The 10,938-nt window shown below is 60.7% G+C and overlaps 1 protein-coding gene across 1 annotated transcript; it reads right to left on the bottom strand.

Moving 5' to 3' along the window:
* Positions 1-360: 360 nt before the first annotated feature.
* LOC121094068 (cyclin-dependent kinase 9-like) lies at positions 361-6,357 on the bottom strand. The gene is made up of 8 exons (XM_040607226.1): positions 6,236-6,357; positions 5,690-5,769; positions 5,200-5,201; positions 4,701-4,791; positions 2,635-2,801; positions 2,335-2,506; positions 2,110-2,258; positions 361-909 (listed from the first exon to the last, which is right to left on the bottom strand). The coding sequence occupies exons 1-8, from the start codon at positions 6,325-6,327 to the stop codon at positions 547-549; spliced, it is 1,116 nt and encodes a 371-aa protein (XP_040463160.1). The 5' UTR covers positions 6,328-6,357; the 3' UTR covers positions 361-546.
* Between the last annotated feature and the right edge of the window lie 4,581 nt (positions 6,358-10,938).

The following is a 10,938-nucleotide window of genomic DNA, read 5'->3' as shown; positions in this document are numbered from 1 at the left end:
TGGGGAGAGGAGGGGGGGTCAGCACTGGGGGAGCCCTCAGGACCCACCCATGGGATCGCCACCAGGACCAGTCCCACACTGGCAGGGTCACGGGGGGTTGGTCCAGGCAGGGGGTCATCTGATGGCCCCCCCTGCACCCAGAGCTGCAAGACCCTCGGGGGGGGCACAGAGGTGGGATACACCCAGGGACAGCAGGGTGGACAGGCTGCACAGCATCAGCTCCTCCTCACGGCTCCCCTCACCTGCAGCCACTGAACGTGGCCGGTCCAGGCCACGGTTGAGGCCACGTGCTGAACCGGCGCCCGGCAGGTGCGGGAGCTCTGTAACAAAGCTGCAGGGAAACAGCTGCAGGCTTGCAGGTATCACCTTCTGTAGCGGCTCCGTGGTGGCTGAGCTGCCGCACGAGATCTCAGAGCCGAGTTAAAGCCAGCAGGCGCTTCGCCTTGAAGAAAGTCCTTTCCCAGACAGAAAGACCTTGCCAGGACATCCCCGCTGAATGCAGCCTGCGGAGTAGCCCAGCTGGGACCCCGCTGGGGAAGCCCCCACTCAAAACACTCGGTCGAATCCAGCCTGGTTGGTGGCGGCCGGGTTCCTGCCCTGGAACGGCTGCTGGGGCATGTGCCCACCCCTCCTGTGCGGTGGGGCCAGGTACTCGAACATGGACTGGTTGAGGGTGGACAGCATGTTTTTGAGGTCCGAGGGCATGGGGTCGGACCAGAAGAAGTCGTGGTTCAGCGCATCATCGCTGTCGATCCGCTGGGCGGGATCCAGCACCAGCAGCTTGTCGATGAGGTCGAGTGCGTAGGGGTCTCCGACGTAGGCTTTCAGGCGATCCTTCACCTTGCGCTTCTGACCCTTGGGAAGATCCAGCTTCTGGTACAGCTCGTATTTACCCACATTTGGCCAAGCCTGGAAGGGGCAGGAAAGCAGGGTTGGGAGGAAATAGTTACAGAGAGGACAAGCCATTCTTGATGCGAACACCCTCAGGCAAATTCGGGGTGAGGTCTGCAGGGAGAACAATACTATTTTATAACCTCCAAACTGGCAGACCTTGTTCCCACAGCATGAAGGAGGCCCTAAAGGGTACGCTAAAGCCTGGAGACATGTGGGCAAGTCGGGACGGAGGCCTGCTGGAATGGAAACAGCTTGCAGGATGCTCCAGGATTTCTGGTTCTCCCACAAAAGAGCTACAAGAGAGCGAGGCTCATGCCAGCTACAGCATCCAGAAAGGTAAAGCCACAAACCCGATTGCTAAGTAACAACCAGGATGTCTGTGGCTCCTTTTATCCTTAGGAAGCAAAGCCTGCTGCAGTCACCAGCACTTACCTCAACCCTGATCTGAGAGACCACACCAGGTATTTACATACAAGAGAAAACCCCTTCAATGTACGTACATAACGCATGCAGGACAGGCATCAGGCCTCTGCAGCTGCCTGCACAACACAACCCCCAGATCACAGCCCCGGCCAAGAGATCCCCCAGCTCAATCCCCCACAAGAGGGCAGGACAAGCCGCCATTAAAGAAGGAGCTGAGAAAGAGCTAAATGCTCCCACCAGAACGGAGCCGATGCCGCGAGTGACAAGACAGAACCGAAGAGGCTTTTCGAGGTGACCAGTTCAAAGCACCAGAGGCAAACCTCTCAACACAAAACAAACAAAAAAAACCCAAACCCCACCCTTCTTTAAGCAGAAATTCAAAGGGTGTTTCTCTGTGAGACAACCCCCAAACACAGGCTAGAACAGATTCCTACGTGCAATGTTCTGTTCTTTCACAGCTGGAGCAGCCAGCATCGTCCCTGTGCTCAAACACAAGGACACAAGCCACCCCTGCCGAAGGGGGTCTGGGAGGCAGGTTCACCCTTTTCTCCCCACGAGGTTAACATGAGCGATGGGACAGCTGTAGTCTACACAGAGTAGCAAGGCAAGCGCAGTGCCCCACCGTGCACGGGGCTGCCGGGAGGCAAGCAGAGTTTGCCAGAGCTTCCCCAGCCTCCCTGCCAGCAGCGGGCATGGGAAGAGGCCCAGGAACGGCCGATCCCAGAACCTGCCCACACCACCGCCTCTCGCCTCCCTCCGCTCTCTGCAGCTCGCTCACGCTCACGCCCTCACCTCCGGTGTGATGGATCCGCAGAGCTGGCTGATGAGGGTGAGCTGGTGCTGCTCTGTGTTCCCTTGCATGATGGGGCTGCGGGTCCACATCTCTGCCATGATGCACCCTGCACCCCAGAGGTCAATGGGGGGACCATAGTCCCGCTCCCCTAAACAGAGATGTCGCGTTAGTCACCCAGGGGAATGAGAAGGACAGAGAAGCCGGCAGAGCCCATCACCTCCTACCTAGGAGCAACTCTGGCGGCCGGTACCACAGAGTCACCACCCGGTTGGTGTAGCGGTTTGGCTGGCTGTTCTTAGCCAGGCTGAAAGCTCGAGCCAGCCCAAAGTCCGCAAGCTTCAGCACTCCGTCCCGCGTGATCAGGACATTTGCAGCTTTCAGGTCTCGATGCAAGATCTGTACCAGGACAGACGCCAAAAGGTTAAGCCGTTCAGGTACCCTCCAGCCTGTGCTAAGACACCCACTCCTTGGAAAGCCACAGAAAGCAGGGTGACCTCAGAGCACAGCACAGCTCTGGCCGGTACCTTGTTCCTGTGGATGTAGTAAAGGCCGTTCAACAGCATCTGCATCACTTTCTTGATCTCTGAGAGCGTGAACTTGACACGGGCATTGCTGAGAAGGCCAGCCAGGTCGTGCTCGCAGAAGTCAAACACAAGGTAGATGCTGCCCTTGCAGCGGTTGTATGGAGAGGCTATGGGAGAAGCAAGGAGGGACCCTTAACCCCAGCACAGCTCCTCCTGGCCTCCGGCCACCCTGCTGCTCATACATACAGCGCTCACTAGACAAAACCTCAGGGCACAGGCACACACAGAACCAGAAACAGCCTGCAGGCCCCAAGACCCACAACTAGCAACAGAAGAACAGAGGATGAGGGTCAGAGTCGTGAACGTGATCAGACAGGCAAGGCAAGGGCACAAAAAATCTTTGAAAGCTTCATTTTGTATTGCTCTGTGCGCGTAACGGCTGTGGGGTTTCCTCCCTGCAAGCCACGGCTGGTAGGTGCACACACCACTAGCTGCCAGCCAAGCACTACCACCAATCGCGTCAGGGATAACGGAGACGCCCGCAAAGACAGCCCCCAGCGAAAATGCAGAAACGGAGAAAAATCTGTCTAACAGCGTATTAGAAAGCGGGGGTTTCTGCAGCCTCAAACATCATCTGTGAAAATGGGCTGCTCTGGATCAAAGCGATTTCAAACTCCAACTCCAACTGCAATTTAAAGTCACTAACAGGAAGCCCCAAATGAAGCAGTCTATTTCAATCCTGTTCCTAGAGCACACATGCAAAACTGTAAAAAGAAAGCTGATTTTCATCAGCTGTAATCGGCAAAACTTGCCGATCAGCAGCTCCTACTGGACAATGACAGCCAAGCTCAGCCCTCACAGAAACGCACCACTCTGCCAGCCAGCAGGGTGCCTGCTGTACCAGGTTTGCAATTCCTTACACACATATGGCCCCTACCACACCTTTCCCACCTAAAAAGAGAGGCGCTTACAAGTTTGAGAACAGCACATGCAATATTTCTGCTTTACTGGAAACTGAGGTCAAAGTAGATCTGGGTGAAAACTGGAATTCAAACAAAACACAAACGACCGATACGGCTACAAAAATATTTACCTTGGGTACACCAGCCATGCAACCATCACAACTTGTTTAATCGCACAGTGAATTCAAAATTAACTTGTCAGTGTTTCTACTCATACCTGTTTGGAGGACTATAATCTACGTGCTGTAGAGGACTAGAGCAACTTCAGGTTCCTGGTCCCGGGCCAAACACTTCTACCAGTTCAGTGAACTTTTAAAAACACACCAGCACCAGATACCTGCCACTTTCACTTTTATTTCACGGAAGCGACTGAATATAGAGAATGGCAGGCTTGAACATCAGCTGTCACTTTCAAAAGTATTTTTTTACAATACAAATCCACAGAAGAGAACGACGTATAAAAGCTACCAAGTGCTTTAAAGCAACTTGACTGGAAACGGAGCCAGGCCAAGCGCACTGAGCGTGCCAGTCACGCAGCAGGGGCACACCACGTGAGGTAGAAGCGAGGAGGTGGAAGAGCAGCTCAGGGCCACCCCGAGTGGAGTCCCAGCTCTCACAGCACGAGCAGTCGCTGCCATCCACAGAAAGCCAAGCAAGTCTCCAGCTGGAGCTGGAGCATCAGCACAGAGCTGCCACAAACCATCGCAAGCCAACTGAGAGGGACAGCTAGAGGTCCTGACAGGAGGGAACTGGCTGTGCACAGCTCCGGGCTCAAAACCCTCTGCTTCAAAGCCTCTCCAGTGTGGGTTTATCTCAAGCCTCTCAGGACTTTTCCAATAGGGGCAGCATTCATTGCCACAGCACACCCATATCCCAGCAGCACTGACCACAGCTTTTTCCAGCCAAGGTGCAGCAACACCCAAACTCTATAAGAAACTGTTTTCCAAGAGGAGTGCGCCATCACCCCTCGCATCACAGGCGGGGACAGAGGCCTATGCCCAGCTAGAGGACCCCATGCCCAGCACAAAACACCAGCCCGCTCAGCAGAGAAGGAGGGCTGAAAAAAAGCTGGCAGCCAGCCCGAGAGAGAGCCCCGCAAGCTACCTTTGGTCCTGCAGATTTCGATGAGGTTCACCACGTTCTCATGTTTGAGCAGCTGGAGGATTTTAATCTCTCGCAAGGCTGTGATAGGGAACTGGAAAGGCGAAAGAAAGGACGGGGATTAGGGGTGCGTGAGACCAGGCCACCCCTGCCTAGAGAACAGGAGACACGTGACCGTGGCAGCTCGGCAGGGGACCTGCTTGAGCAGCACTGTCACAGGTCACTGAAGGCCGATCAGAGCTTTAAAATAAAACACCCACACCGGTACTGTGCACATTTATTTACCACCAGGGCACCACTGTGGAGGGACGTTCCTTCACAGGAGAGTGGTTGTGTGGTGCTGAGGCAGGCATGCAGGCACCCCTCCCTCCTCTCCTCATCTTCCACATTTGTAACGGCACACGGTACGGCCTGGCCCAAGCTGCAGAGCAGCCTCCCCAGCTACTGCCTGCGCTGTTTAAGCTGTTACCTCTCTCCCCAGCTTCTCCCATCTCTTGCACACCCCTGAGCACGTGCCCCTCACACACCACCCGGCTCCTCCACAAACAACAGCCAGCGGGGAGCCCTGCGCCTGGGGGGGGGATGACAGGCTTTTGCACGGGAGGAGGAACGTGTGGGCCACCTCCCAGCAGCTGTCCCATGCAGCCCAGTGACCTCACAGGGACTGCACCACACTGCTGCCTTTGCAGCCAGAAAGGTGACAACAAGCCGTAGGCCCTGGCAAAGCCACAAGGCCCAACGTTATCACAGTATCAGCAGGAGAGGAAAAAGGCCACAGGGCTGGGGTCCTGTCCACACCCTTACAGGTTCAGGATACAGCGTATTAGAGCTGCAAATATTGTGAAACACATTTACTCTGCGAAAGCACATCTATGCCGTCCCAAACATTAGCCTTCGACGACAAAGGGCCACCCCGCACCCCGGCCTTCCCAAACACAGCCCAGCCACGTTCCGGCACTTACCCCCTTCTTCTGCCATGCTGCTGCAGTTACCCCCCTCCTCATTTTCCATCAACACTTTCTTCAGTGCTACTCTCTTGCCTGTCTGCCGGTGTCTGGCTTTGAAAACTTCCCTGTAAAACCAGAATGAAACCACTGAGCAGCGCAAGGCAGAAGGGACGCAGCCAGGTGCTCCTGACCGGGAACACCAGCAAACAAGACACAAAGACGAGACAACCGCTCTGTGCTGACCCGCCATCCGACCCAGCCACATCCCGCTCGGACCAAAGGCCCTCAGCAGCGGCCGAGCCGAGCCAGCCCAGGAGCCCCCCAAGGATTCGGGCCGAAACTGCACGTTTTGGGCAAAGGTGCAGGGCCCCGCCTCGCCCGTCTCCAGAGGGAACTCTGCTCTGCCAGAGCGGGGCGCCGGGCCGGCGAAAGGAGGGCTGAGGGGCCAGGCCGGCCCCCGCGGCCGGAGCGCTGGCCGAGGAAGGGGAGACCCAAGCGGGCGGCGCCCGGGCCTGGGGCGGGCGGGCCGCGGGGCCCAGGGGGCCGGCCCCCGAGCAGCAGGCCCGACGGCGGGGCGGGCCGGGCACTCACCCGAAGGTTCCCTGCCCGATCTTGGCGAGCTTCTCGTACTTAGAGACCTCATCGCAGAAGGGACACTCCGCCATGTCGTACCGCTTGGCCATGGCTGCCGCGGCCGTCGCTACAGCACCGCGTTCTGCCCCTCCCGCGCGCGTCACAGCCCCTTCCGCAGCAACGCGGCTCCCTCGGGGCTCCTGGGCGGGCGGAGCTTGCCACCGCCAGCCCCGCCCCCGCCAGCCCCGCCCCCGCCAGCCCCGCCCCCGCCAGCCCCGCCCCCGCCAGCCCCGCCCCGCAGCCAGCCCCGCCCCCGCCAGCCCCGCCCCCGCCAGCCCCGCCCCCGCCAGCCCCGCCCCGCAGCCAGCCCCGCCCCCGCCAGCCCCGCCCCCGCCCAGCCCCCGCCCCCCGCCAGCCCCGCCCCGCCGCCAGCCCCGCCCCCCGCCGCACCGCCCGGGGCACCCACCGCCCCTGGTGCTGGTGGCCCTAAAGCACGTCACCGTGGCACCGTGGCTCCTGCGTGCTGAAACCCGCCAGGGATTCCACAGCCTTTCTGCTCCCTGGCTCCTGCACCCAGGGGCTGTGGCGAGGGGACCCCACAGCCAGGGCAGGACACGGGGCCCGGGGGGCACAGACGTGCCCGGTGGGGGCTGCCGTCCCCCCGGCGATGCCTGCGGCAGGGGTGCAACGCGAGCATCTTGGCGTGGGGGTGTCTGAAACTGGTCCCCAAGGCGGGGGGCACGGGGGGGCCAAGGCCAGAGCAGCAGCGGAGGTGGCTGCTGGCATCCCGGCCACGGCAGCACCAGGTGCTGCCTGGGAATGGGGGACAGCACAGACACTGCAGCCTGCCAGGCCCAGGCCACCTGGGCCTGCGTGAAGACACTCCTGCCTCCAGGGCACCCCAAGGTCCCCCAGCATGAGGCAACAGCCAGCGGCAGGGGGCTCCTGCTGCCAGTCATGCCGTCCGGCTGTCACCCCACCCACGGGGCCGTGAGGGCAGCGGCTGAGCCCCAGATGTGCCTGGTGCTCCCTTGCCTGCAGGGCTGGCGCCGTCCTCTAAGGCTGGCACCCTGCTCGAGAGATGGCACCCTCACCCACAGGGCTGGCACCCACGTTCAGGGCTGGCACCCTGCTCTAGGGCTGGCACCCAGGGGGGGTTGGGTGTCAACATCTGCTGGGCATCCCCAACCAGCACTGGGGCACATGGCCCAGGGGGGGTCCTCGAGGGAGGGAGCACCCCCCGCCAGCCCCACCTTGGTCTCCTCCAGGCGGCTGTAAACGAGCCAGAAGTACTTGCTGAACTGCTCCTTGCTGATGGGCTGCCCATCGATGCGGATCCGCTCACGCACCTGCACCAGGTGAGGGGAGCTGGGGGGGCAGAGCAGGAGAGGGCGGCACAGTCGGGCACAGTGCCACCAGCCCCCCCAAACCCTCCTGACCCCCCCCCCACTCACCTGTAAAAGCCCGACTTCAGCCCGTAGTTGCGGAGGATGCACTCAGCGAAGGCGCACACTGAGCCCTGGGGAGACAGCAGCGTTAACCCCCCCCGTGCTGGGGCAAACGGAGCCAGAGAGGCTGGAGGCCCCCCCTTGCCCCCCAGCACTGCCCATCTGCCTCACCTTGCCCTTCGTCCCCGTGACATGGATGATGTTCAGTCGATCCAGGTCCTCGACCTGCCAGAGGTCAACCACCCGAGAAGACCCCCAGGAGGCAGCCAGCACTGAGCATGGCGGCACCGCTGCTGGGACGGGGTGGGGTGGGGTGGGGGGGGGTGATGGGGGGACCCCCCTCCTCACCTTCATCCCGGTCCGCTCCAAAAAGCCCTGCATGGCTTCCAGCTGGGCCTGGGGGTCGCTGCGCTCCCGCTTCACCTGCTCCAGGTCGCTGGCATTGGTCTGCAGGGTGTTGAGGGTCCGGATGGTGTCCTGGAAAGATCCCTGGGGGCGGTCAGGATGGCGCCCATCACCGCAGCCTCGGACTGGGCCCACCGCCACAGCCCCAGGGGCCAGCCCAGCCCAGCCCGATCCACCCCATCGGGTTTGGCTCCCGCAGCCGTGCCCGCTGGCTGCCGCCGTGGCCCCGCGGTGACACGCTGGCAGTGCCAGCACCTGTTTGGGGGACGCCGCGCGGACGGGCTCCTTCTGGGCAAGGGGAGCCACCCCTCCACCGGTGCCCCTTGGCCCCGCGGGGGGGCACAGGGCAGCCCAGCACCCGGCACCCACCCCTGCCCGGCGGGACAAGGCCACCCATGGGTGCGAGCGGGCGGCGCTCCAGTGCCAGCATGCCTGCCCGCCGGCTCGAACCGGGGCCGCAACCGCAGCCGCGGAGCTTGTTTCAAAGAACGTCTTCAGAATTTCTTAGTGATTAAGTATTCTTTATTGTCGGCGCCGGGCGTACGGGGGATCCTTCCACCAATCGTACACACCCAGAGGGGCAGATTATCTTATATTTATATAATGAAACAATGAATATTCCATTAAAGCCTATACATATTCATTACCTGAACCCGCCTACCCTCACTTCGTATGCTAATTAGCTTATCAGTCTTTCACGCTTGCGCAGATTCTTCCAAAAATTGTGGGCCGGGGTCTTTAGAATGTGGGCAGTGGTCTATGGGAGGAAGGCTGTAGGTCTTCCTCATGGTGTACTTTTCACCTTTTGCTCATTTGCAGTGTTCTTATCAGTCTGAGGTAATTTATGCCCTTGCTGGCCATCTGCTTTTCTTGCTTAATTATTTCTTTTACCCTTATCTGTCCTCTCCTGCTGAAGTGTTCCGCTAAAGTTTTAACACAGAAGGTCAGCAGATAGGCTGATGTCTAACAAAGGGTAACAGAACAGACACCACAGGTAGATGAGGAACATGTGGCGGTACATGATATCTACAATTGTTACAGTGGCTAACAAACATAATGTTTATTCTTTAATTCTATTCTAAAGTTCGTTCACACTACATCACTTTGAAGCATATGCTTTAGTTATTCTAGAAGCAGTAGGTTTCCCTCCAGGTCTTGGCCCTTCTCTTTGCTTTCACTGCTGTTTCAAAAGTGACGAGTTGGCAGACTTGTAGAAATCTTTCCCAGGGTTTTTTACAATACCCCTTGTAGTTTTACTCAAAGACATCCAGCTGTCCCGTTATCTCCTTGGTAGGGCAACTTGCTTTGCAGATAAGGAGGACAGCTCCCCTTGCAGAGATTTGCAACTTTCTTGTCCGAACAGTCTATATGATCTTTCAGACATTTTAACCCCTTTGGCGCTATACAATTACAAGCCTGTTTATGCATTACAATGAATATTGGTTTATGAATACAAACTTGACCATATTATTTACAGCTTATTCACATCAAGCTGCACCTGCACGGTGCATCTGGCACAGCCGCTGCGCGGCACGGCCGCTGCCGGGGGCCACCGAGCCCCCCGGGCCCGCACGCTTGGCCCTGCCGCAGCGGGACCTGGCGTGGGACAAGCCAGTGGCCCCGGTGCGGGGACCCCCCGAGCAGCCGGACCCCATGCAGGCAGCAGAGCGGCACCGGCGGCGCATCCTGCCCTGGTGAGCGTGGGGCAGCTCCGGGGCTTCCGCACCGCCCCCGGCCCCGGGACCGCCGGCGCCCCCGCGGCGCCCGGCAGCCGCACGGGCTCGGGATGCCCGAGGCCCCGCCCGGGACGCGGCGCGGCTGCTGGCCGCGCTCCCGGGGCTGCCGCGGCGGACGGCGCTTCGCAGGGCGACCTTCGGGCACCGGCCGCCCCCGGCAGAAGGCACGGCGAGCGGCGGCGCCGGGACCCCTCCCGCCCACCCGGGAGCCCGCAGGCCGGTGCCTCGGGAAGGGGCCGCCGCTGCCCTCCCGCGCCCGGTACGGCGGGGACACCCCCGCGCGACCCCCAACCCCCCGGCGCCAGCTCCCGCTCCCCGCCTGCCGCTAATCCGTGGAACCTTTTGACTCAACAGCGGTTGGGAAGGGAGGAACGGCGGCAGGTCCAGGCTGCCGAGGGCAAGCCCTGGAGGGCACAGTCCCTCACACCAGCCCTTTGCAGCCTCCTGCCCCCCTCCCCAGGCTGCAGCAGGGTCCCCAGGACAGCATCGTTGCCTGCTTTGCCTGCTGAATGCAGCCACCACGGGGGATGGAGCATCTCCCCCCAGGGAAGGAGCGGAATCTAGGGGTCAGGCTCCTGCTGAGGGACTCTGCGGGGTCCCAGGAGCACCCCAAGAGTGGTGGGTACAAGGCAGGAGAACAGCACGGTGCTCTACACCTCCCCTTGCCAACAACTCCTAGAGGAGCAGAGGGAAGCAGTAGGGCGTGCAGAGGGTGAGGTGCTGGGCAAAGGGCTCAGCTCTGGGGCACGTCCCCAGTGTGTCAATACGGGGCTGCAGCCCCCAGTGCTCTGGGGAACCAGCTGCTGTGCGAGGCCAGCCACCAGCACCAGCCTGCTCCTCCGGCAGTGCCGGAGCGCTGGCAGCAGCAGCTCAAGCCCGTGCCCGTCCTCCGACACGGCAGCAGCATCCTGCCCACCGCCGGCCGCCCCGAGCTCGGGTCCCCTCGGTGCTTCTCCCTCCGGCGCCGCGACACGAGCCAGGTCCCACCTCCAAACTGCAGCCAGTTTCCAGCACGGTGCCGGCCTCGGAGAGCAGCAGCACCAACCGCAGCATCGGCAGCACCCAGAGCACCCCCTGCTCCACCAGCAGCATGGCCTGACCCCCCCAGCCCACCCGGTCCCCAACTGTCAGA

The sequence above is a fragment of the Falco naumanni genome, chromosome 9 (genome assembly GCF_017639655.2).
Source record: "Falco naumanni isolate bFalNau1 chromosome 9, bFalNau1.pat, whole genome shotgun sequence".
Taxonomy (NCBI): Eukaryota; Metazoa; Chordata; class Aves; order Falconiformes; family Falconidae; genus Falco; species Falco naumanni.
Note: the sequence above shows the minus strand (reverse complement) of the source record. Positions and strands in the feature narration are given on the sequence as shown.

Excerpts from the sequence above, each read along its gene's own strand:
- LOC121094068 (XM_040607226.1), bottom strand. The coding sequence starts at position 6,327 with ATGGCCAAGCGGTACGACATGGCGGAGTGTCCCTTCTGCGATGAGGTC. Across the intron at positions 5,770-6,235 it reads ATCGGGCAGGGAACCTTCGG|GGAAGTTTTCAAAGCCAGAC; the intron begins GTGAGTGCCCGG and ends CTGGTTTTACAG. Across the intron at positions 2,259-2,334 it reads GCCGCCAGAGTTGCTCCTAG|GGGAGCGGGACTATGGTCCC; the intron begins GTAGGAGGTGAT and ends ATCTCTGTTTAG.